This window comes from Poeciliopsis prolifica, unplaced genomic scaffold (assembly GCF_027474105.1).
Source record: "Poeciliopsis prolifica strain line A6 unplaced genomic scaffold, Auburn_PproV2 SCAFFOLD016, whole genome shotgun sequence".
NCBI lineage: Eukaryota > Metazoa > Chordata > Actinopteri > Cyprinodontiformes > Poeciliidae > Poeciliopsis > Poeciliopsis prolifica.
This window is the reverse complement of record NW_026562391.1, coordinates 412,191-436,535: the sequence shown is the minus strand read 5'-3', so window position 1 is coordinate 436,535 and position 24,345 is coordinate 412,191. Positions and strand designations below refer to the sequence as shown.

The 24,345-nt window shown below is 40.3% G+C and overlaps 6 protein-coding genes across 8 annotated transcripts; 2 read left to right on the top strand and 4 right to left on the bottom strand.

The window, feature by feature from the left end:
- Positions 1-68: 68 nt before the first annotated feature.
- Positions 69-4,103, bottom strand: atf4a (activating transcription factor 4a). 2 transcript variants are annotated; one of them, XM_055040870.1, is made up of 4 exons: positions 3,934-4,103; positions 2,311-2,487; positions 1,811-2,107; positions 69-1,726 (listed from the first exon to the last, which is right to left on the bottom strand). In XM_055040870.1, exons 2-4 carry the CDS (start codon positions 2,357-2,359, stop codon positions 798-800), a joined length of 1,275 nt encoding a protein of 424 aa, XP_054896845.1. In that variant the 5' UTR covers positions 2,360-2,487; positions 3,934-4,103; the 3' UTR covers positions 69-797. The 2 variants fall into 2 exon arrangements, with proteins under 2 accessions (XP_054896845.1, XP_054896846.1); XM_055040871.1 differs by having other exon boundaries at positions 1,823-2,107.
- Positions 4,104-4,711: 608 nt separating this feature from the next.
- Positions 4,712-10,149, bottom strand: LOC129366820 (apolipoprotein L3-like). 2 transcript variants are annotated; one of them, XM_055040873.1, is made up of 9 exons: positions 10,111-10,149; positions 8,060-8,134; positions 7,818-7,922; positions 7,468-7,551; positions 7,345-7,378; positions 6,909-6,960; positions 6,421-6,550; positions 6,113-6,301; positions 4,712-5,802 (listed from the first exon to the last, which is right to left on the bottom strand). In XM_055040873.1, the coding sequence occupies exons 1-9, from the start codon at positions 10,117-10,119 to the stop codon at positions 5,380-5,382; spliced, it is 1,101 nt and encodes a 366-aa protein (XP_054896848.1). In that variant the 5' UTR covers positions 10,120-10,149; the 3' UTR covers positions 4,712-5,379. The 2 variants fall into 2 exon arrangements, with proteins under 2 accessions (XP_054896848.1, XP_054896847.1); XM_055040872.1 differs by lacking the exon at positions 10,111-10,149 and having other exon boundaries at positions 8,060-8,483.
- Positions 10,150-10,939: 790 nt separating this feature from the next.
- On the bottom strand, positions 10,940-17,820 carry LOC129366823 (apolipoprotein L6-like). Its single transcript, XM_055040879.1, has 9 exons — positions 17,723-17,820; positions 16,236-16,328; positions 16,020-16,118; positions 15,840-15,938; positions 15,715-15,745; positions 15,586-15,637; positions 14,348-14,477; positions 12,664-12,852; positions 10,940-11,570 (listed from the first exon to the last, which is right to left on the bottom strand). Exons 1-9 carry the CDS (start codon positions 17,729-17,731, stop codon positions 11,148-11,150), a joined length of 1,125 nt encoding a protein of 374 aa, XP_054896854.1. The 5' UTR covers positions 17,732-17,820; the 3' UTR covers positions 10,940-11,147.
- On the top strand, positions 13,025-13,901 carry LOC129366829 (piggyBac transposable element-derived protein 4-like). The gene is made up of 2 exons (XM_055040888.1): positions 13,025-13,093; positions 13,464-13,901. Exons 1-2 carry the CDS (start codon positions 13,085-13,087, stop codon positions 13,788-13,790), a joined length of 336 nt encoding a protein of 111 aa, XP_054896863.1. The 5' UTR covers positions 13,025-13,084; the 3' UTR covers positions 13,791-13,901.
- On the top strand, positions 14,735-24,345 carry LOC129366824 (3-mercaptopyruvate sulfurtransferase-like). Its single transcript, XM_055040880.1, has 3 exons — positions 14,735-14,942; positions 20,769-21,485; positions 23,599-24,345. The coding sequence occupies exons 1-3, from the start codon at positions 14,858-14,860 to the stop codon at positions 23,895-23,897; spliced, it is 1,101 nt and encodes a 366-aa protein (XP_054896855.1). The 5' UTR covers positions 14,735-14,857; the 3' UTR covers positions 23,898-24,345.
- Positions 18,089-20,477, bottom strand: rps19bp1 (ribosomal protein S19 binding protein 1). Its single transcript, XM_055040883.1, has 4 exons — positions 20,279-20,477; positions 19,727-19,900; positions 19,429-19,526; positions 18,089-19,055 (listed from the first exon to the last, which is right to left on the bottom strand). Exons 1-4 carry the CDS (start codon positions 20,331-20,333, stop codon positions 18,906-18,908), a joined length of 477 nt encoding a protein of 158 aa, XP_054896858.1. The 5' UTR covers positions 20,334-20,477; the 3' UTR covers positions 18,089-18,905.

The window sequence follows — 24,345 nt, the reverse complement described above, 5'->3', positions numbered from 1 at the left end:
CACCAGCATACTGTAGGCTGGTGTAAGGCTCAAATGTATTGCCAATCACATTGACAGGAGGCAGAACATCATGTTTAGTATCAATAATCTTTATTAGGAAACAACCCGAAAGCAATGCGTTTTACAAGCCAACCATGTGCATCAAGTCAGAAAACTACAGCAGACATCAAGATTTATCTACCATTAAATAGAGTCACAAATCCACAACCAAGTGATGAGGGAGAAAAGAAAAAAAACAAAAGCTATTTACACAAATTCTTGTTGACATTTGACCAACTGTTTGAAAATTATTTGGCCCCTTTCTGGACTTGAAGCTGTCAAGAGGAAGATGAAACTGGGGGGTTACAGCAGGTTAAAAAGAACTCTGCAATGTCAAGGTGGAAGGAAGATCATACTTTGCAGAAAAATCACTTACTACTCTTGGGTCTGGTTGACAATTGAGCTACTTTGATTTCTGTTTTGCATTTCTAGTCTACAAAATAACTGCAGAAGCTGCCCGTTTGTACAGGTGGTGATGTAAAGTCACAGTTCACACAGGGGGCTGAGAGACTAGCATGTACAGATGCTTCACCTAACTACCCCTCAGCCCCCCGTTCCTAGCTAATCTCATTAACTTCCATACTCTTCTCAAACTGTAAAACATTCCCTGTCAGGAATCTGTTCCAACACCTTCACACACCAACCTCTAATTCCCTAATGCTACAAAATAGTTTACTTCGCTAAAGTGCGCGAACATGGAAGCAGAAACTCAAGACGCTACGACTCTTGACTGCAGAGATTGGGCCATATCCTGGTGTCTAGGCGACTGAGGCGGTCTTCCCGCGGTGGTGTTTGCGGACTTCCTCCACCAGGTCCTTGAGGTACTGGATCTCTCGGCTGATTGACTCCGCCTTCTCTTTCAGCTCGTTGTTTCTTTTCTCCAGGTCTTCCAGTTCCGAGCTGAGCTGCTCCTGCTCGACCCTCTTCTTCTGCCGGTAGCGAGTGGCGGCCGTCTTGTTCTGCTCCATCTTTTTCAATTTCTTTTCCACCACCTTGGGTGCACCAGACACTGATTTGATTTTCGGGGTTTTGGGAGAGGTAGGCTCTGGTTTGCAATAGGGTTTGGTTCTGGAGGAACTGGCGACGGGTGAGTTTGGGGGGGACGGGTGACTTGGGGACGACCCGGCAGCCGACTCTATGCCAGAGTCGCTTTCAGAGTCACTCGACTGAGCGGTGCTATGGGACAAATTGGGGAGAGCATCTTTGTTTGACAGAACCACTACAAAGTGAGTGGTGGGAAAAGAGAGCACAATTGGACTGCTGGTCTGAAGGACTTCACTGGAGTTTGAGATGATGGCAGTGGCGACAGATGGGGACATTTTCTCAACATCCAAGACGTCAACTTCACTCCCCAACTCCAACGTGTAGGCCGGAGAGGCGGGAGATGACGAAGGGTGTGGTGATGAAGGCTTGGACTTCAGGACAAGTTCCTGATCTAACACCACCTCGTCTTCAGCCACAGGAGGGGCTTCTGGAAGTGATGAGGGGACGTCTGGTTCTGGGCTCATTTGCAGGGATGAGACGGTTTTGTCAAAGGAATCTAGATCCATGTGGGAATCAAGTGAGGCCAGGAGATCTTCAGGGGAACTTGGCGACTCGGTTGAGCAAGAGCCAATTAGAGATTCCAAGTCAAAGTCGCTCAAATCGATCTTTTCTGACATCCACTCCATGTCGCCCAAATCGTCATCTGTTGACAAAAAGATTGTTAGCTTTGGGAAAGCTTTATTGAAAAGAGCATTTCAGACATTTTTTTGAGCAACCATTTATTTACCTCTGCCATCACCTGCTCCGTGGCCACTGAGCAGATCGCTGGCTCCCAGCAGGGACAGCAGCTCGGCTTCAGGCTTGGTGGGATGAGAGAGGGGAGGGGACGCCGGAGGGGAAGTGGAGGAGAACGGAGAGAATGACATTGTCTGATAAGGAGAAGTGGAGGATGCGTAGGAAGAAGAGAAAGAGAGGGAGGGCGAAGCGGGCGCCTTCACCTCGAAAGAGGAGGAAGGAGAAAAAGCTTCTTCTTCATCTTGGTCCAGAAGGGGCCCCATGTGGTCAGCCATCAAAAACGAGGACCCTGTGGACAAGCAGTTATCGTGAGACTCAAATCTACCAAAGAACAAACTCTAATCCTCAAACACCCCACAAACATCTCCCGACCAAGATTTCAAAGTGAGACACAAGATGAATATTTTTGCAAAACCTCTGAGTCAACAGTGTATACTCAATATTCTGTATTGTAAATAAAACGTTAGCAACATCTGCCACCCAAACACGAACCGAAGCACAGGGCCTCCATGTCCTCCAAGGCTAGCTGGGATAGCGTCATGGCTGCTGCTGGTCGGTAAAGGCCTCAAAAAGGTTTGGGGAAACAAATGGGAATCTGACGTCAGCAAGTCGAGGGGTCCGGTACTGCTGTCGAGGGCAGCAAAGCTGAGGGTGGTTGCTGAGAGAGACCTGGGGGGAAAGCATTGCATCATGGTTAATAGAAATGTAAAATATATTCCTACATTTTAAAACTTGCTGATTTCAATTAAAAAGAAAACAATCACATTGAACACATGGCATACAACTCTTTCATATGCCATTCGGGACACTGACCCCATTCTAAATGTTTTTTTTTTTAAATCAATTATGTTACTAGCTTTTACTTGATGCATTTAGTACGGGACATTTTACAAGACAAATGAGTTCACTGTCTGACCCTTTATTGCACAGAGGCAGACTAAAGTTTTGACACACCATTTTCTTTAAAGAAAATTCTTCTTAAGGGCTTGTAATTGTATTATGTACATAGACCTCATATTTTCCTGAGGTTAGAATAATTTATGTGCTATAAGTCAACTAATAGCACAACAAAGTAAATCAGACTAAATCTCTAACATTCCTAAATTTGCAAAATACCTAGCCTCGATTCTTATGTGGGAGTGGGGGGAAATTGGGGAATTGTTTATTCTTTGGGATAAAAAAAAAACTGGCATATGCATGGTTTGAAGTCAGAAATTTTGTGAATATTTATTGTAGCAATACAATAAATAAACGTTTATGCCAAAAACGTCATTCATGACAATAAATAAAAAATGTTGATACGTAATATTTGTATTGAAACCAAAAAGAGGAAATTTCTTTGGTAGAATAAACGAGTGGAACACAAAGTGAAGGAAATGATTCGCAACAATTCGGGTTTGGCCAGTGTCACTGCTGAAACCAATTCAACATTTTCACTTCCTCGAATGAAGCTACGAGGCTCTTCCTACAATGCAAATTCTCAGAATGTAGTGTTAACAATTTGATTACATCTCTGCTGTTGGAGGCGGAGGCCACGTCCAGCTAACAACCTAAAGCTTCAATGCGTGTTCGATTAGAAACGCCCCGCCCTCCACCGGGGAATAACGTTTCCTAATTTGGTCATGCTTTGGGCGACAGGCTCCGCCCTCTTTGTATGAGTCACAGCGAAGATGTGGGAGGATGACCGCCATTTTCACAACCGTGCCATCTGTGCATGGCGGTCGAAGAGGGTGAAAAAAACGGCCCGCGCCATTTTGGCCACGCCACGTTGACAGTGTCCAATGTATATAAACACGACAACTGTTTAAATACGCGTGTGTTTTTCCGCAGTTGTAGTACTTCTTTAAATAATAAAAACTATTTAATGAACTTCTATTTAAGTTAGGCGACACGCGCCCTACGTTTGATTAAATACTGTCATCATAAATGCCCCCGACTGGCCAGCCACAGACGGAATTTGACACCAAACAACTAAATTATTATAATTTAAAACATTTCGTGTAATCGGTAAAACTTCAAAATACGAGGCCACGTCGAAAAGACAACAACGGGAGACACAAAATTGTCCATTCTAAAAACCTCACAATTGTGACATAATGAATCAAAAATACTTACGCCATTTTGCAAGAAATAGCCAGTGCACTTAGCCGCTGCACTGCCGAGTTTTTGCCGCTGCAGAAGTTGCTGCCGCACGCCTTTACACTGCCATTTTTGAGCTTCAGAGCTTCTGACGACTATCCCATTCAATGTACAGCTACACAACCGAAGAACAGGCGGAGACGGCCGCACCAAGCTATAAGAGAGTCGAAGCACTGCCTCCTGTATTCTTCCGCGGTTGCTATTCAGTAGAGGCGTTTGTTTTAACTAAAATGACAGCACGAGGGAGTTCTGTAAGAGAATACGAACGAAGATACGGGAAGCTCCGCTCACCAGGATAATGGTGTAGATTTAAACAAACTCATCCCTGTGAACGTCATCGACAGCTGGCAGAGTTTCAACCCAGAAATCCTATGTCAAATGTAGGCCAGTGTGGATGTAAACAATAAACCAAGAAACAGTTTGTTGGCATTCAACCTTGGTTTTCAGCTGACACAAAAAATCATGTTGCTAAAACTTTTATGGGGAACACTTTAATTAATATTTTCTTAATGCATTTTTACATAATGAGAAAATTATTTGTATGCATTTCTATGTTTTAACAGTAATATATTCTTTATTGTCTCGTTCTTGTCTCGTCCTTGGAATATATATATATAATATATATATATATATATATATATATATATATATATATATATATATATATATATATATATATATATTATATATATATATATATAAAGTTAAAATAAACTATATTCAGATAAATTGCTGTTTTGAGATACTTGTTGTTTTATTATTATTATATTGGGTGGTTTTCTGTTTGTGTGCGGTTTTCCAGTTTCTTCAAACAAAAACCCAACCTCACCGTCTTGAGACTCGAAGTTTCGTGATACAAAATTTTAAAACTGAGTGTAAGGGATGCGCGTGAATGCCGCTTCACACTAATGTCCAGTAGATGGCGGTGTTCACCCCGAATTTTCTTGCGGTCTGCCATCATAGAAAAGAATGAAAAGAAGTAGTGGTGGGCAGAGCTGAGGACTGGGCTGCCCCCTGGATGTACCAAAGACAAAATGTGATAAAGGAATGTGATTATTCCTACATACACATATAAATAAAGACAGTATTGAAACCTTTCTTAGAACAAAGTAAAACTGTACAAGACCATAAAACCAGCCTGAACACAGACACCAAATAAGCGACGCTCATTCCACCATGTTTCATCCTTGACTGCAGAAATTTATCAATCGTAAAAATAACATGACGTACCAAAGAAGCCAACATATCAAGGAAAAGAAAATACAAGCTTATTTCCTAGTGTTTACAATCATCGGATATAGGCTGATTAAGCATTTTTAATTGTTGCATGTACCTAGAAAAAAAACCCAAGTTGAACCATACCCTTTTCCTACCTTGTGCCTGTCAGAAACCGCAATTTCTGAAAGGTACAAGATTTATTTTTTAAATGCTCCCAAACACATCCTTTGTCTTATGAAGCTCTTCCAGACCAGAGGCAAGGTCTTTTGCTAGTTTTCGGATATTTGCGGCGAGCTGCGACGCAAGCTTTTTCTTCACCGTCTGTCCATCTTTGTTGAAGTAGATTTCCATGCCAAGTGCGAAGCCATCCAGCAGGCCGGAAACGTTGTTGCTCTTCTCTGAATCCATACAACTCGCTTTCCTAATAGTCAGCTGCACGGCAGAGGCTGCCTCCTTTGAAACCATCTCGTTTTTGTCCACCATGACTTTGAGAGCAGACACACCGTCGGTCTTCAGCAGGTTCATGCCCTTGTTAATGAACTTCAGGCATGTTAGAATTTCTTCATGAAGCTCTTTGAACTCCTGAAGGGTTCTCTCAATTTTCTTTTTGTCTTGATTTAGATTAGCCTGATTAAAACAGATGTTAGAAGTTCAGAAATTGTGTTTGTTGCACTTAAACTAATCCTGATATTTATTAACTTCCCTTTAGTCGCGTCACTTTATTAATTACTAAATTTATTAAAAGTCATTCTGTGAACGGAACATGTTCAACCACAATAATGCAAAAGAAGCTAATGGCTACGGAAAATGACTGGAACATTGAGGTTAAGGAAAAGATTAGGGAAAATGTGAGTTAGCTGAAACTATTAAATAACTCACTAACACTGTTTGACTTAAGTGAAAGTATTAAAGTCTTGAGTAAGCGTCTTCATGTTACCTTGTTTGCGATGGCCGCTGACGCCCCGGTGACCCCGCCGGCTGCAGCCACTCCGGCCCCAACAACAGTAAGGGCCAGCGAGGCTCCCGCGGTGAAAGGGGCCAGGATGACCCCGGCGGCAGCCGCCACGCCTCCTGCTGCTGTTGACGCTCCTCCAGTGATGCCGGCGATCTTTGTTCCCTTTGAAACCTGAAAGCACAACCGTTCTCACGTGACACAAGAAAGTCAGCTCAGCCAAAAGTCAACAGACGTCCACTTCAACAAGAGAGAGACATCTGGACGTTCAGAATGGTACTGTGTGACATTACCTTGTCCAAGTTGTCAGCGATGCTACGGAACTCCGAGATGAGCAATTTAAGTTTCCCATCATGTGTAGACATTAGTTGGATGTAAGTCTGGATTCCTTTGTACAGATGCCTCGCTTGAACATTGATGACCCTGGAACATTACAAGAATATGACGACTTTGAACATGTTCAGTTCAGAAAGATGGGAGTTAAAACATCTGAACCATTGAAAATATAGACAGAGCATATAAAAGTTCCTCTGTTCATCAATACAGAAACACACCACCATGCACCCATGCACTCACAGCCAATGACAATCAACCAGTTAATCTGACAGTCATGTTTGTGGACTGCAGGAGGAAGCTGGAGAACCAGTGGAGAGAACCCACATATGAGTCTTTCCAATCTACGCAATTCTTTCCACGAGGCAATGGTGCTACGAGCCGTTCTGTCATTTATTCTAAAAATATTCCACATATAACAGAACATGGGATGCAATAGGCTACTTACTGTTTGTTGGATAATTCTTTAAGCTTGAGGTTCTTCATAACGTTGTCCCATGCTGCAAATTCACAAAAACTGTTCAGCAATAAAGGCCTTCAGATTAAGTTTACCCCTTCTGCTTTGTATGCTTAAAAAACGTGAACCTCTGTTTTTAGTTAGTAGGAAGTTGTGACTATAAATACTTGTATATTTTTCTTAATAATTTTATTTGGTAATGTATTTGGTTAGTTACTGAAATCAACAGTAACTAAATCTCTTAAATCTCTTAAATCTCCTCTGTAGATTGCCTCATTTGTAAATTATTACCTGAAAGTTTAAAATTCTAGATAATGAGCATGATGCCCTTTTGGTCCAGTAGCATGATTATGAAGGGACATAATGGCCACAACAAAATGATTTCTCTTTATATCGAATGGTAATTAATTTCAGTCATTTCACTCACGTGTCATTGGCTTGAAGGAGACAGACGAGTCGTCCTGCTTACAGAGTCACAGCAAAATGTCAAGGCTCCATTTGGAGGATCTACTGAAACATTGATGCCTCTACTGATGTTGAAAATGCTCACGTGTTTTATCATTTTCCTTGGGGCCTGTTTGCTCGGTGGTCTGGACAGCAACGGAGGACGTTGTTGGTAACAGCCGTTGAAAGCCTGGCAAAAAACGAACAGTTGAGTCCGACGACTGAGTCAGTTCTTGCCATTAAGTTTCTTGTGCTCTCGCAACACAACTTCTTACAAAGCTTCTTAACTTTTTCAGCACACGTGTGCTTGGCTCATGTTCCTCCATATGCACTTGGAAAGGCTGTGTGTTGTGATATCTTTTCTAAGACGTAACAAATTGGTTTTGAAAGCAAAAACCAACAACTCAGCTCAACTCAACAAACATAAAACCAAACAACAAGAAAGCAAACATATACCTTGACCAGCTCTCTGACATTCATGGTTTGATCTTGTTCAGAGTCTTTTTTGCTGACATTCGCTTGTGAGATCACTGGTGGAGGAGAGGAGTCCCCCGAACCTTTCTGTGTTGACCACGCACAAAAAAAACAAAAAACGAACGTTGCCTCGTCTGGTCAAAGAATTTCATTCCAAAGATTTCTAGTCATGACTCGCACTACTGCATAGAAATATGAATTCAAAGATTTCTTCTCTTGCAAACCTCAGATGGAGGAGGGTCACATCTCAGCCACTCGTCTTCATCAAGGGTTTGTGTGTGAAGGCCGTTCCACTTCCTCTGAAGAGAAACAGGAGACTGCAAAAGGTAAGGCATGGCAGGCCAAGGACATTTGTACAATCCCATTCATAAAATGAAGTGATTTACAGAGGGAATAAATATAAATGAAAAGAAAAACACAATGAAGTTAAAAAAGACATTTAAACAAGTCATTAAAGGAAACTTTCAAGTTTGAAGTAAGATCAAGTATATGACACATTATGGAAATCAACAGATAAAATAATCTACTGCCCTTCCGGGTACGTAACAGTCAACAAAATTCATAATTTAAACAAGTCCACAGTTTCTACAAGGTGCATTTGCACCAGTCTTTTAGTCCACTTTAACTGAACTCTGGTTCGTTGAACTCTGACTGGTTTGTTTGGGGGATGGAGTGAATACGCAATCCAACTCTGGTCCGCCTAAAAACCTAAGCTTCAGTTCTGTTGATGTGAACTCTGTTTGGGTTTGAAACGCGAACGGCAAGCGGACCTGGAGACCGCTCCAAAAACAGGAAGTGAACTAAGACGCAAAAGCTTCCTGGGTAAATAAAACCAAAACCAAGTGTGAATCAAGCCAGAGGGAAAAATGGCTTGTGGTCTTTTGGCAAAGAAGAAAGAGAAATCCTAGAACCGCTAAAATCTCACACCGCTCAATTCCTGTTTACATTTTCTGCAGAAGGAAATTGCATTCAGTGTCTTAAATCAAAAAGGTTTGAGTCCAGATGGTTTCTCTTCTTATTTGATGTTGGTCTCTAAACTTGCATTTGTGAGGAATACTAACATCAGCATTTTCTGGATTAGGTGTTAGGCATTTTCAACCACTCGAAGATTTGATGGACAAACTTAGGGACTGAAGTGACAATAGGTAGAAACGCTGCATATTCTCAGAAAGAGCAATCAAACCCCAAATAAATGTGCTCCAAAAATGGAGGGTTGAAGGTAGATATTGTTTTGTAACTTTCTTCAAATTCAGAACATTTGTTTGATATCAGGAATCATTCTCTTTCGAAAAGTATTGCTTCCAAATAACAAAAAGCAATTGAAATTTTAAAATGCGCACATGTCGTCTCATTGGGTGTATGTAAAAACATGCGTTTTCAACTGTAAGAGTTTTAAACAAGTCATTTCTCAACTTTGGCACATTTCTTGAGTCTTAAAAACAAATCTGAAACCAATATCTGGTACGGCTTGTGCAGCGAGATTTATTGTTTAGCCGGTTCGTCCAGATTTGATACTTTCACTTCTAGTTTTACTGAAAGCTTACAGTCATGTAAGGTAAACAAATTATCAATTTTTATCAGTTTTTTGATTAAAAACAAAACAAAACAAAAAAACTGATTTGCTTCAGTGTTTTTTTCCCCCATACACAGAAGCAAATCAGAAATGTCTCAATGTGAAAAGATGGTGGTCTTAAAAAGTTCAGATGATGGCTCTTAATGATTTTATTAACTGAATTTGTATATTTTAATAATCATAAATACTTCATGCAATATATTTGTATTAAAAATGAAGTGGTGACAAAATTACATGACTTCTTGACCTCAGAAAAACATGAGCAGAAAGTATTGCTTTGAACGTCACATTTTTTGTTAAATTAAATTTTGTGAACATTTTTTTCTGTTCGGTGCAAAGTATTGGATAATTTGGTGTTGCATTGACGTTTTAACACCACACACTGATTTGTGCAAGAAGTTCAAGAACTCTCTAAAAGGATAGTTTTAAAGCCAAATAATATTTTTCAGCCAAATGGTTTCTCAGGTAGCGTGGAAATGAAAAAGAACTAATAAAATCTGCATTTTAGTTTCCCTCCTCATTGCCAAAACTTAAAACCAAACCCAGTCCGTCTGCTAGAATTAATTTTAAGTTTTGTGTGATTATGCCACTTGCATGCATTCGTGACGAAAACTGAATCTGTGCTTTGTTAGGTAAAACATTTTATGACTATCATGTGTTATGGCTTAAGCAGCTGAAAAATAAAATAAAAAAGTTTCTCACCTGCTCCATGATGAAGGCTGCAGTGTCCGGCTGATCTGAATGGAGCTGAACTAGTATGCACTGGGTGCATTTGACATACCAGCATGATGAATTTGAAGAGATTAAGGGGTGTGACTGGAAAAACAAAATGCCTGAAAAGGAAAGTCTCACACAATCCTGACCCTGTACCATTGGATCAGAATATTAACAACTAATTTTCTGACTGACTTCTCCTCCCTGCTCTCTAATGCAGAGAAAGCACAGTTTTGCAGATACAGTATTTCCATTCAATAAGAAATTAAACAAAAATTACATGTGAACGTTAAAATGACAACTTTTTATGAATTATGTGATGCTGTGAGAGCGTGGAGGAGACATCTGGACATTGTCAGAAAACCCCCGGCCCCTCAGAAAAAAACAAAACAAAACTACAAACCACCAAGGAGGCTATTTCCTGTCCTCTACTTCGTGGTTTTCACTAGTAGCTATTGGTCATGTGACTCGTGTGACGCAGAATAAAGGGTTTCATTTGCAGTTTAGCAAAATTCAATACGGCCAAAAAGATCAAACAAAATAGAATAAAATAAAAATAAAAATAAAAAGAACACCAAGTGATCCCAGCGCAAACTCTTCTTACTGGAAAAACTAGACATTTTTCGAAACTGCCGTTTTTCCAGTAAGCAAATTTATATTTCCAAGTTCAATTTGCGCAATGCTATGATTAATGGAAAGTTAATGGAAAGTATATCAGAGGTCCTACACCCAGTTTTTGTGACTGAAAGATCAAACGTCATGGTCACTACAGCGGGCGTCATTCACAATAAGAAATTAAGCAGGACTCAGTCCAGTGTTGATCTTTGTCGTACTTTATTAAAAATACAATTTGTAACAGCACAGAAAAAAAATCACAAAATAAGTCGAAAGGAAAGCAAATGACAGCTCAATTTCACAGAATGAATAATCATATCTATCTTGTCTGAAAATTCTAAGCTGGTTCAACATTATTGAACCTCGACCTGCACTGGTCTTTGAACAGAAAAGGAAAAAACAAAACACTGTCAATCAATGTGCTTACTGAACACCTCATTTATTTTCATGAGTTCGTTCACACCAGTATTAAGGTCTTCCACTAGTTTGCGGAGCTTATGAGCGAGCTTCGACTCGAGGCCTTTCTTCAGCTTCTGCCCGTCTTTGTCTTTGGTGAAGTAGAAGTCCATGCCGATGGCGAAGCCTTTCAGCATCCCCCAAGCGTTGCTGCTCTTCTCCGAGGCCATGGCGCTCGCCTCCCCGGTGGCAAGCTGCACCGCGCAGGCCGCAGCCTTCGAGTCCATCATGGTTTTGTTGAGATGAGTCACGCCGTGCTGCTTCAGGAGGTCCATGCCTTCGTTGATAAACTTCAGGCAGGTCAGGATGTCTTCATACAGGACGCTAAAGTCGTTCAACGTTTTGTCAATTTTCTTCTTGTCTTGAATTAAATTCGCCTGGAAAAAACAGATTTTAGAAATAGTGATAGAAAAGGTTTAAACTAAAGCAGTAACAGCTGGTTGTGTGACATCTGCGTTGATATTCTTCATTTGACGTAATGGTGTGAAATATTATGTCTCGGGTAAAATATAAAGTACTTTATTAAATTTCTGTAAAAATGACGAGCAGTAGCTGCGTTTCCATTACAAATGTGTGCAAATCTCCAGCTAATGTCGAAGAAAATCACAATTTCACAATAGTAGAGTGTCTGTTTATTGAGAAATTCAATTAAAACCACATTTGAATAAGTTTGCTCACGTGATAAGTTATTCAAAATCATGACAAAGATGAATGTAAACAGTTACATAAGATAATTGGTCATTTATTTATCAAATATCAGCCAATCAGAAGAGTCATTGATGTCTTCATTCAGGCACTGGAGTAACATTTTTGGGAGGTAGCGTTTTCTATAAAATAAGTTACTTTACAGAAAAGCTATGGCTTGAACACGTCGGAATGACAGTACTTTTCAGGAATTGTCAGGTGGAGCCAGCTGCTCATTGTCTAAAAAAACAAACCACTGCTACTTCCTTTTGTCGTCTTCGACGTTTCAGCCGGTAGTAACATCCGGCTTTTGATCATGTGACTAGTGTGATGCAAAAAATATGTTTCCATTATAGATCTGCCAAATATATCTATTTGGGTATGGCTAAAAAAAAAAGCAACATTTCAAAAGCTTTTTTTTTTTCTGAAGAATGGGAGTTTTGTCAAAATTAGCATGCATTTCCTTTGAGCGAATGTATTTTCTGAATTTCCATTTGAGCGATTTTATGGTTGATGGACACCCAGCTGTCTTTATAAATCAAAGAGAGATGAGATGACGAATTATATTTTACTCAAGTGCACATGTGATTTACAAATAATTCTGTATGAAGGTGCAAAGGATTTTGAACAGTCAGTGGTTGTTTTTATCCATCGTTGCACATTTATGAAAGATGGCACATTCTAACAACAATCATTGCAAAAATAAACAACAAATCAGCTGAAAACTATTTCAACACACACTAATCATAAACTCTGTCATTGTGTGAGGTTTAGTCTTTGTGTTACCTTGTTTGCGATGGCCGCTGACGCCCCGGTGACGCCGCCGGCTGCAGCCACTCCGGCCCCAACAATAGTAAGGGCCAGCGAGGCTCCCGCGGTGAAAGGGGCCAGGATGACCCCGGCGGCAGCCGCCACGCCTCCTGCTGCTGTTGACGCTCCTCCAGTGATGCCGGCGATCTTTGTGTTTTTTGCAAACTTAAAGGAACCCAGATCAACCTCCTCAGACCCCGCGTCCTCATATGAGGACATTACATTTTTGCTGTTCTGCACTATGATACTGAATTTGTAAGAATTTTGACCAATTGTCCTCATCTAGGGGGCATGCCCGCACCACTTAGTGGTCTCATAATGAAATTACACTGATTGAAAAAAAAAAGCACGGCGGAGATGACGGCCAATTTCTTCGACGGCAACTCCCGACAGAAACATGGACAAGGTAAAAATCCTAATCGAATTTTATGATTGAAACTAGTTTATTTATACACAATAATGTCTGTAGCTTCACCTGGCATGCTTATTTGATATATTTCAGTAATATTAGCAAGCTACAACGTCTGTAAACATGACGTACTCGTTTGAGGACATCAGGTCTATCTTCAGTGCAAAACGTAAAATGTTCCAAGAGCATTTGTGTTTATTTCTAGTCAAAATTTCTAATTTCTAGTCAAAATAAGTCTTATTACACTTAAAATAAGGCTCATCCTTCAAAAAGGGTGCAGGTTTACCCTGTTTTCCGTCAAGATGGCTGCCATAAAAATTGTCCTTGCTACATCACTTAGAGATTATCTAATTGGTTTTGTTTTTAGGTGAACCTAACTGGTACAGTCATGAAGAACAGGATCCCAAAAGCAATGCAGAAGCTTCCAAGTGACAAGATCATGAAGCAGCAAGCCAGAGGTTCCTCCGCATCAGTTGTCAGGGGAGTTGGGAAACTGAATGTAGTGAAATGGTTTGACATCAAGCCGGTCCTGATGCTCTCTGCTGTCCATGCTAAGGAGCCAGAGGACACCTGCCAGCGGTGGTCCAAGAAGGACAAATGCTATTTAATCATCAGAAGACCAAATATTGTACAGGAGTACAATGCAAAAATGGGTGGGGTAGACTTATCAGACAGAATGATGAGTTCGCTATAACATGTTCATAATGAAGTTCATAAACTTTGCACTTTTCCATGCAAAAGCTGCACACTTTTATCTGCAATTTTGTGTTTGTTGACAGTATAAAATAAACTTGTACTTTGTTAACCAATGGTGTCTTCCTTGTGAAAGTCTGGACAGAAAGCAGCGTAAATGTACATACTGTGAAACACAGATGTAAATAATAACATTGATTGAATGATCTTATCGTCACACAGATAGACCCAATGTCCTCGTATGAGGACATTTAGTTTTGATATCACCACTTATTGTAGAAAGCTAAAATTTCATTTTTAGGCTAATTGGGTCCTTTTGATCCCAAATGGCAAGGAAAAAATTTATATGCAAAAACAGACCCAATGTCCTCTGATGAGGACATTGGTTTTGACATAGTTCAAGGTCAGACTAATCCCAAATAGTAAGGAGACATAAAAAATGCACATCAAACAAAAGTCCGGGTCTCAGGAGGCAGCTCAATCAAATTCTGATGAATTTTTTTTTGTATGCATATGTTGGATTTTCAAACCTCTCTGTCGCCATGAAGATTTCCTCACCTTGTCCAAATTGTCAGCAATGTTGTTCAGCTCTTTGATGTGTGACTTGAGATCGTCGCCATGTGTAGAAGTCAGCTGGATGAACTTCTGAATGGCCTTATACAGCTTTTCAGCTTTGGCATTGATCATCCTAAGATTTTTAAAATATTTTTTATTTTTTTTTGTCAGAGATATTTATTTATTTCCAAGAATCGACACTTTTACTTTTTCAAATATTTCAAGGTTCACTTGTGTGATGCAGGTGAAATATCAACCTGCACTATTAACTGCCATGCCAATAGCACAGCTAATTTGTTATTTAGCACTGTATAGTATCTGCTAAGTTTGAAAGCAATTAGCGCACTTAGCTTCCACTAAATCCATTTTTCCAGATACATTCGAAAGCACAGATTTACTTGGCTGTTTTGTAAATCTTCTGTTTCATAAGGTTTTACCTCCATGTTGAGGTTTTGGCTGTCACTGGGGACGAGCGGTATTACGTATTTTCCTGTGTAACAATGTTCCCTGGAGATGGGCACCAGCACCCCTCCCAACCCCACTGGGGACAAGAAGAAAATGGATGGATGGACGGACAACAAATTTGACCCAAATGAAGGTGAGATGCCATATTGATGTGGTTGAATTTAGTGTGTTAGCTTGAGCTTCCACTAAATATCATCTTGGCGTAGCGCTTTAGTGTTAGTGGAACTATTACATAATGATTAGTGCATTAGGGTTAGCTCAGCTAACTTTTAGTTAGCGATACCCGGCACTGGGTATTGCTATCGGTTATTTCACCAATATATGGATTGAAAAATATCTTCATTTTTCTCAGGTTTTTTTTGTCTGTCAGTAAAATTTGCTTTCTCACAAGAAGGCCTTTGTCCTTGACGCGGCCGTCGCTGGTTTCATTTAGGATCTGGTGACCTTTGCTGCATATCTCCCCCCTCTCTCATTACCTACGTTCCTGTCGTAGCATTTTCAAATAAAGGTCATTAGAGCCAAAAAAACCCCTTTGAAATAAAGAGGTAATAAATACGCACATCCCTATTAAACTAGATTTTTTTGAAGGGGTTGCTTAGTTAATTTGAGGAAACAACACTTGATCAGCTTTCTGGGTCTTTGGGTCAGTCACTATTGTTGGTCATTTAAAACTCCACAGATTACCTTCCAAAAATCCCACAATGCACCAAGACTTCTTACGTCACCAGCTTCAACATAATTGTGTCCACTTAAAACTAGCATTATATACTACTTGCCTTGTCTCTGTGAATCCTCTATGCTGGAGATCTTCAAGCATTTCTTTCCATGCTGCAGTTAATAAAATCCCAGTTTAGCAAATGAGTCTTTTTTCAAAACAGCAGAAATAACTGAGGCTTCATACTCACGTTTCATCTCCTCATCAGAGGACGTTTCATCCTTGTAGGAGGCAAAAAATACATCATACCATCACTCGGAAGTTTCCAGTCGCGTCCGATATCAATACATTGTAAGAGTTTTGTTTTGTAATTACCTGGATAATTTCCAGGTAAACAGGTTCCTCTAGAAGCTGTTTTGGTGGCGGCTTGGCCGGCAGCGGAGGAGGTCGGGGTTTAAAGAGCTCCTTATCCACCTTTGAAGGGGAAAAAAAAGGTATTCTCCACACTACTCAAATAATATAAATATTTCTCAAAAAATAAAATAACCTGTGTACCTGGACTTGCTCTCTGATGCTTTCATATGGCACAGAATATTGTCTTCTGACATTCGTGCGCAAAGGCACTGGTGGAGGTGTGGAGTCGTTTGAACCGTTCTGAGTTGATGACACACAAAAACAGACTTTTAGCAGTGTATCAATTGTCAACATTCGTGGGAATGACCCACACTGCTGCATCAAAGTATGAATTTGAAGATTTCCTCTCTTTCAAACCTGAGACTGAGGAGGAGTGGGATCACATTTCAGCCAGTCGTTATCGACGGATCGTGACTGAATGCGTATCTTCCTCGGGAGAGGAACAGGAGGCTGCAAATGGTACGGCATGGCAGGTGAGTTACAGTGAACAAAACTCCTGTTTTAAACAAGCCCTAAACAGACCCTGAACAATGTGTCCCGATAACGGAGCCCTGAGGAACCCCACCTTGTCTTTGTTCATTCAAATTTAGAACTGACAAATGTGAACAGCTGAGCTAAACCAGTGTAGAGCAATTCAATTCCAGGTTTTCCACCTTTTCAGCCATAATGTTATGACTGAGTGAAGATCTTTATTAAGGAAATTCTAGTTAAGTGTTAATTTGTTTTTCCGCTTAGAGCCTTGTTGCGGTTAAAAATGTGACTGGATTAGGCCTCTCTGGAATATGCCGAAGAAGAATGCACTGTTAATTGGAGCTTTTAATTGTCTGGCATCCAATGCATGACACTAACTTTGGCCTTTCACAAAGTTCCAAGTTTTGCAAATAAATTATTTATTTGCAAAAGCCAATTTATTTATTCGGTTGACGTGATCAAATGCAGTTTGAACTCAATCAAGTTTTCTCAACTTGATTTGCACATTTTTGGGAGCAGATTTCGGAGACATAAACAAGTCCGGAGTCTTTCACAAAATGTATCCAGGCGTGTGGAGGAACGTTTAAAGGCCAACGAACTACAGAAACAATCCTGCACGGCTCGTCTGACAAGATTCACTGTCTATCTGGAACATCCAGATTTAATACTTTCACTTTTAGTTTCAGACACTTCTGAAAAGGTTTCGTAAGATAAACATAGTTATCAATTTATTATTACCATTATTATTATTGTTATGATTTTGTTTACAGTAACAAATGCCTGGAGAAGTTCAGTGTGAAAAGTTGATGAGTTTAAAAAATGAGTTCAGAATTATTATTTAGTTTATGAAGTATCATAATACAAATGTCACATTTATGAAAAAGTTAGATGTTCTTACAATGTATGATGAAAGGTGCCATTAAAAGCCTTCGTAACTCTGAAAACATGCCTAATAAGTGCTGTTTTGAACATTTTGGTACGGGACATATTTATTCTCACCATCATATTTTTTGTTCAATTTGTTTGTGCGAAGGTCTTTTTGTTTTCTGAGTAGGACAGAAACATTATTCAAACATTTAAATATCATATTCTGATTTATGTAAGAAACCTTTAAAAGTGTAGCTTTAAAGCAAAAGAATACCTTTTAGCCAAACAGTTTCTGAGAGCATGTGTACATGAAAAAAATTTCACAAAATTTAAAGCTGGATCAAAGCGGATCTGGAATAAATTTTAATCGTGTAAGAAAATGATACTGTTACGTATTCATGACTGAATTGTCACCTTCAAGGCTTTAAAAGCTCCAGTAGATATTTTTTTTCTTTTTCAACTTTTACTCTCTTGTTCAAATTCTTGAAAAAATTGAATTCTCTCACCTGCTCCATGGTGCAGCCTGCAGGATCTTGTTTTTCTGAGCTAAAACTGACTGCGTCTCATGTGGTGACATTTGATGTAGACGAATGTAACATTTTAACGGACTAAAGGGCGTGACCAAAGATCCAAAACGCCTCTCTTGGCTCTGAGTGAAGGAACGTTTCCACACGGTCTCGTATCCGAACCACAAGCTGAGAATCTGTGGAACCGGAAAAGACCCGTCTTTTCTTTGCGTCTCATCAAACATCTGGCTAATCCGACTCTGCATCTGTTCAGATGACCATCCCTTTCACAATGTTCCTTACAATCCCATGGTAGGCTTGATTTCGTTAGCATCTCCCGATACAAAGGCGGTAATTACTCTGGTATGTAGTGAGTTGTACTGTTTATTCAACAGGTTGTATAAACAGTAGAGGCTTTTCCTTAAACAGTTCATATGTTCCGGTTAGGGTTGTTGTAAATGAATATTTTAGTAATCGAATAATCTGATAAAAAAAAAAGATAAAACATTGGTAAAATGTCTGTAGTCCAGCTTTTGGTCTATGTGTTCATCTTCAGTGAGTTCAATAGAAGAACTCTCACCTTGCCCAGACATTTATAGCTTTTGTGTTCATGTTAACAACGGGATTTGATACCTTAATTTGTCACACACAGAAACACATCTACCAGCTACGTGCCGCCACAACGTGCTTCGTTACCCATTTATTGATGTGAAATAAATGTTCAGGTTCGTCCGTAAAGCTACACTCTTGTTAATTGTCTAATGCGCAGCCGTCTGCTGTGTTTGGTCTATCCGCTCACCTGTATAAATACTCCATCAGCGCTCTTAAGTATAACAGGAAGAGGGGAAGTGCAATACTTCACACTAATTTTTTGCCAAGTATTTGAAGTCAAACATGTTTTCTTTTCTTCAACATTTTTTAATTAGAAGAGCATAATGTACACAAATCATCCACTACTGTTTTCCACAGTAAGTTTTGAAATATGATCTAATAAACTTGTACATCCCACCTCTAAATAGGGAGGGTGTATTACTGTTTCGGTCATAAAGTATTTCTGTGGAGTGCAGTGGAATTAAATTCTAGTGCATTCTCACTGAAAAATCCATTTTGATCCACACAACACAGTCCGGCTGCTTTCTCCGTGGTTTGCGTCCTTTTTTGATGTTTCCCCTCGGAGTTGGTGTCATTTCTTTTCCTCCACAGTCCTGCCAAAGTATTCCCTCTGGAACTGCACAAACTCCTCCTCCGTGAACAACGACTGAGGCTCCCTGGACTTTTTCACGGGTTCGTTGGGGCGATTTCTTGACTGCCTCCCTCTACTGTGTCTCAAAATCTGAGTCACGCCAAAAGAAGGAAAAAGAGGATCAATCGTGTGCGCAGGCATCGAATATCATGGTTTCTTTACTTATGTGAAAGAATACTGAAAACAAACATTGATTTGTTCATTGTACATTTATTTAGTGTTCTTATAGAGTGCTTTCAAATGACATTTAAAATGTTCCAACAAATAAATTAAGCTGAAGAAATAAAGGAATCAGTGTCAGACTTATTTTGGCCATGAACATGGTTTTCAGGACATGAACAATCCCTGTGATAATTTAATCTGATATTTCAGCATTATCTGGTTAATTTTTGTTTATGTGTATTTTTTTAGTGACGAATTAAAGAGCTAGTATATTGATAAGTGAAAAATAACTTGTCATTACCTTCGTTGTATCAAGGGCTTCAGCTTTGACCGTTGATTCCAAAAAGTACTTCAGATTGGCGCTCAGCTGGCTCTTTGGTTGGTTTTTTCTAAAATCCTCTGTAAAAGTACAAATAATAATAATAATTTAAACCTCTTGTTTTTACATAGTACCATAAAAATATGATGGATATAGAAGACAAGTAGCCAAGACAATTCTTTTCTCCAGTGTTTGAGACACCAGGTGTGTAACCTACAGCTAATCCTGACTCTGGACACTAATGGTTAATATCTACTGAGGTATGAAAGCACGTTCTGACCCACTGCTGATCGGATCCGCTTGTCTTTGACTGTGGCCTTGCTTTTCCCGGGCCCGAGGCGGCCCTGCAGCCTCTTGACCTGTTTGGTGACCCCCTGCCGCTTGGTGCTGATCAGATCCATCACTGTGGCCGAACTGGGGGTCTGCTTCTTCTTCTTCTTCTCTCGACTGCTGTCTGGAAGAAGCCACAGAAATGTCAGATTAGGATGGAACATGTCCTCAATACTACTAAGATGATTTAGTTCCTTGTTTGTTGGTTTTATCTAGTAAAGACAGTCACAACAAAATATTGTATACTTATTGAAAGCATTGTGCTTTTGCCAACTGCACCACTAACTGCTCAACAATTTGAAACACACTTTAAAAAAGGTTTTATTTCTGACTGAATACTAAATATTTAAATTAATTTGTCATAAAAAATTAATTCAAATAAACTTTAAAACATTATTTAAAACTTAATTTCACCTAGAGTAAATAAATAAATCAGCTCTGAGCCTCAAATTAGCTCCACCGCTAATGTTAGCATCGTAACAAGCTAACAGGTTAAACTAACCTTTTATATCATCGCTCAGGAGTTCCAGGCCTCTCCTGATCAATGACGCGGACATCTCCAATTATCAGTGTCTGATTTGTTGCACTGTATCCAAACTACATCTAAAGTAAGCCGCTTTAGAACCACCAAACAAGCATGTGAGTCCGACAGCTTCCTCGCGTGTGCTCACTGAATGTAGCTCCCCGCACAACAGCTGATAAGCAATTAGTTCCTACCCAACAATAACAATCGCAACCACGCCAGCACAAAGTAACGTTGCCACTACTATTACTAATATTACTAATACGAATACTACTACTAATATGTTAACTCTTTCATGCTGGTCTTGTCCAGATGTATTATTTATTACTTAACAATAATAAATAATACACAATAAATAGAAGCAAGGCAAGCATTGTGGGAATATCATTCCCGAACTTTAAAAATGTGTTTAGGTAAAATTTGGCTAAGAAGCTTTTCTTAAAAATCAATGATTTTATGTGTTTTATAGAAACTGCTGCAGGGTCAATAAGGACTTTGGATAGCTGCTTTTACCTTTACACCTTCTGCCGCGTCCCACCCTCCTCTGAGGTCCGACTCCAGACCCCAGCTGACACAAGCCGCTCACTCTCCTCTGCGGGACAGACCATGGCGCTGCAAGCTCGAGCTCTGGTCAGCACCAAATGGCTCGCGGACGCATTAACGACTCGGGGGAAAATGCGCGTCCTGGACAGCTCGTGGTATTTGCCCAAAATGGGGAGAAACGCCAAAAAGGAGTTCAAGGAGAGGCACATCCCCGGCGCCGCGTTCTTCGACATCGACCAGTGCTGCGATAAAACCTCCCCGCTGGACCACATGCTGCCGCCGGAGAAAGTTTTCGCAGACTACGTCGGGAATTTGGGAATAGAAAACGACACGCACGTCGTGATATACGACCGCAGCGACTTCGGCGCGTTCTCGGCGCCGCGCGTGTGGTGGATGTTCCGGGTGTTCGGGCATGACGCGGTGTCTCTGCTGAACGGGGGGTTCAGGAACTGGGAGCTGGAGGGTCGACCGGTTAGCGACAAGCACGTCAGACCCTCTCCCACAGAGTTCAAGGCGTCCCTAAAACGCTCCTGGATTAAAACCTATGACGACCTGCTGAATAATCTGGACACCAAAGCGTTCCAGGTGGTGGATGCCAGGTCCGCGGGAAGATTCCGAGGAGTGGACCCTGAACCCAGAGACAGTGAGTATAAGACAATCCCCCCCAAATGACTTTCAACTCTGAGTTTCATCTGTGACCTTCACAGTCACCTTGGCACCTCAAGTCATCTCCAAGCAACTCTTCATTAAGTTTTACAGCTTCAGAATCTCCCCTTTAGGATGTTGTTATAAAATCACTTCCTCCCAATAATCAGCCAATGCTGCAAATCAGACATTTGTTTTGTTTTGTGTACTTTTCCTAAACAAAAAAGTGCAGAATAATGTTGTTTTCTTCTTCTTTCTTTTTGGGGGAGGGTAAAAATCTCACAATGTGAACTAAAGGCTTGGACGTTTGTTCAACTTTCTGCATGGCACAAAAGAAACACTGCATACTAGCTTGAACATTTCATATGGTGGAGTAAAGCAAGGTGGAGGCAGTAGCATCCTGTGGAGGTGCCTTTTTCCCCCCACAATGTTAAAATGACCAGAGATAAAGAAGCATTATGTAACTTTTATAAAAACAAAACAAAAAAAAAAACAGTTTTACATTTTTATTTAGAAGTGGATAATCTGTCCTCTTTAATATTTTGATAAATGAAATTTTACTGAAATCTGCTTAATATGATGTTCATGTCAAAACTTGCGTCAAACTGTTTTTAGAAACAGACACTGCACGCTGCATGCTTACTTAATGGGCGACCTTGGCTGTATGGCAGAGTAGTCGTCTTGCAATCGGAAAGTTGTGGGTTCGATTCCAGCTTCCTCCTGCCACACGTCGATGTGCCTGTGGGCAAGGCCGGTCTGCGTATCGGTGTGTAAATGTGTTTGTGAGTGCGAACGTGACTCAAGTGTAAAGCGCTTTGAATGGTCAAAATGACTGCAAAAGCCACTTAATGTATTAACTGTCGCGTGTATCATTAAAGTGATTATTCACAATTAAATCTTCACAATTGAGCCTCACAGTCGCACTTCTAATTGTAACATCCTTGTGTTCGATGTGAAAATCACAAAGGGCTGCAGTATTTTGAAGGCTTTATATATCAAGTGCTAAAGGTTCTCACTCTGCAAGCTAATCACATAATCGGCTAATTGGATGGACTCTAAGCACTTGATGTCCACACCTGGTGTAGATTATAGTGTCTGAGGTGGTGAAGTTCAGCAACAGTGGTAAGAAAAGAAAGCAAAGAGGAAGACGAATGTGTGATGTTTGACAGTAATAGTCATGTGGGGGGAAAAAATGCATTAGCTCCTAAAAAACATAATGATATATTGATGTATAATTGTCCTTTAGATAATTTTGTGAAGTAATTAATAGAAATAGGGCTGAAATGATTCCTGGAGTGATTTGAGTACCTCGATTATAACAATTCCTCGAGGAAAATTGATCTGCCTTGAAGCTTCGTTAAAAGCGCATGGTGCATTATTTAATGCACCGTGTTCTGGCCGGGTCATTACTGGTGCTGCACAGCTCTCTCACTTCCACCTGAGTTGTTGTTTTATCTTATCCTTTATTAAATCCGACTACTTGATTAATCGTAAGAATAATCGATTACTAAAATATTTGTTTACAACAGTCCTAGATAGAAATGCAAGCAAATGACCAAAGTTAACCTTCTCTTAATGTATTAAGCTCTTCTGTACAACTGACATCATTCTAAAAGTCCTAGATTTCACTCGTGTTTTTTCTCAAGCCTTTTAGGTCATAGTTTCACAATGAAAAGTCAACACTGGGAGTAGTGTTGTAGAAGTTAGAAATACTGCCACCTGCAGGTCGGAGTTAGCAGTCACTTAAACCCAATGTTATTGACTATCTGTGACAAAAATCCCACAACTATGTATTAACACAAAAAAATGCAGGGATCTGTTGATTTTCTGTGAATTCTGCAATTGTGGAATTGCACAAAATGTTGCTGCTCTTGCAGTTCAGATGTTTCAGTTCATTTTTTTGTCTCCAAGTAGTCTTATGAGTGTTTGTGAAAATAAATACTCTCATGGAAAGTTAAAACTGAGAAGTTAACAGTTTACCCAAAATACAATACTGTGTTTTCTGTCTCTTTAAATGTCATAGAACGCCTCCTACTTGTAGCTCTTAGGAACTATCTCAAATCAACAAACAGTTCTAATCCATAATTATCTCTCTCCTTCCTGTTTCACAGACACCGAGCCTGGCCACATCCCTGGTTCCGCCAGCATTCCCTTTCAGTCCTGCCTGTCGGAGTCCGGACACTTCCTGCCCAAGGAGAGCCTCCGGGAGCTCTTCGTCCAAGCCGGAGTGGACCTCGGCCGTCCCGTGTGCGTGTCGTGCGGCTCCGGCGTGACGGCGTGCGTCCTGGCGCTGGCAGCTCACGAGTGCGGACACCCGGGGGTGTCCTTGTACGACGGTGCGTGGTCGGAGTGGTACACCCGTGCCGTTCCCGAGCACATCATATCTGAAGGCCGGGGGAAGCACTTGTGATCAGCCGAGAAGACGTAGCATGGGACGAGATGACGAAAACCTCGTCCAGCACCTCAAGTTACAAAGTTACAGCCAGCCACAGATCTGGCACAGAAAGAAGCAGCCTTCAATTTCTAGTTTAACGTTACAAAGGAATTTTTTTTTTCCCATCAGCTCTTAAACTGATACGAAGCCACCTTTATGTAATCCATGAGTCCACAGAAGTGGACTCATTTACACATGGATGATTCAGCTCAGATAACTACATCCTGTTTATGTTCGTCTTGTGCAAAGATATCACATGTTTTAATGTAACTTATACCCAAAAGTGGGACAGATACTTTTCATCCAATGTGTATAATAGTAAAGACAAAGCAACATATGAACAATAAAGTTTTTACTTTGTTACTTTACTTTATTGGTACTTTATTAAAGGTCATTTTTTAAATAAAGTATGGGTTTGCTTTAA

What these genes read in the sequence shown, in the direction of transcription:
- rps19bp1 (XM_055040883.1), bottom strand. Translation starts at nt 20,333, where the DNA reads ATGTCCGCGTCATTGATCAGGAGAGGCCTGGAACTCCTGAGCGATGAT. An exon ending in CCTGAGCGATGATATAAAAG is followed by an intron (nt 19,901 to 20,278) that starts GTTAGTTTAACC and finishes GGCTTCTTCCAG; the next exon opens with ACAGCAGTCGAGAGAAGAAG. An exon ending in AAGCCCTTGATACAACGAAG is followed by an intron (nt 19,056 to 19,428) that starts GTAATGACAAGT and finishes GGCGTGACTCAG; the next exon opens with ATTTTGAGACACAGTAGAGG.
- atf4a (XM_055040870.1), bottom strand. Translation starts at nt 2,359, where the DNA reads ATGACGCTATCCCAGCTAGCCTTGGAGGACATGGAGGCCCTGTGCTTC. An exon ending in CATGGAGGCCCTGTGCTTCG is followed by an intron (nt 2,108 to 2,310) that starts GTTCGTGTTTGG and finishes GCTTGTCCACAG; the next exon opens with GGTCCTCGTTTTTGATGGCT. An exon ending in CGGAGCAGGTGATGGCAGAG is followed by an intron (nt 1,727 to 1,810) that starts GTAAATAAATGG and finishes TTTTGTCAACAG; the next exon opens with ATGACGATTTGGGCGACATG.
- LOC129366824 (XM_055040880.1), top strand. Translation starts at nt 14,858, where the DNA reads ATGGGCACCAGCACCCCTCCCAACCCCACTGGGGACAAGAAGAAAATG. An exon ending in CAAATTTGACCCAAATGAAG is followed by an intron (nt 14,943 to 20,768) that starts GTGAGATGCCAT and finishes TGTGTTTTATAG; the next exon opens with AAACTGCTGCAGGGTCAATA. An exon ending in GGACCCTGAACCCAGAGACA is followed by an intron (nt 21,486 to 23,598) that starts GTGAGTATAAGA and finishes CCTGTTTCACAG; the next exon opens with ACACCGAGCCTGGCCACATC.
- LOC129366820 (XM_055040872.1), bottom strand. Translation starts at nt 8,200, where the DNA reads ATGGGATTGTACAAATGTCCTTGGCCTGCCATGCCTTACCTTTTGCAG. An exon ending in ATGTCAGAGAGCTGGTCAAG is followed by an intron (nt 7,552 to 7,817) that starts GTATATGTTTGC and finishes GTTTTTTGCCAG; the next exon opens with GCTTTCAACGGCTGTTACCA. An exon ending in CAGCGGCCATCGCAAACAAG is followed by an intron (nt 5,803 to 6,112) that starts GTAACATGAAGA and finishes TGTTTTAATCAG; the next exon opens with GCTAATCTAAATCAAGACAA.
- LOC129366823 (XM_055040879.1), bottom strand. An exon ending in TTTACCTGGAAATTATCCAG is followed by an intron (nt 15,746 to 15,839) that starts GTAATTACAAAA and finishes GCCTCCTACAAG; the next exon opens with GATGAAACGTCCTCTGATGA. An exon ending in CTCTGATGAGGAGATGAAAC is followed by an intron (nt 15,638 to 15,714) that starts GTGAGTATGAAG and finishes TATTAACTGCAG; the next exon opens with CATGGAAAGAAATGCTTGAA.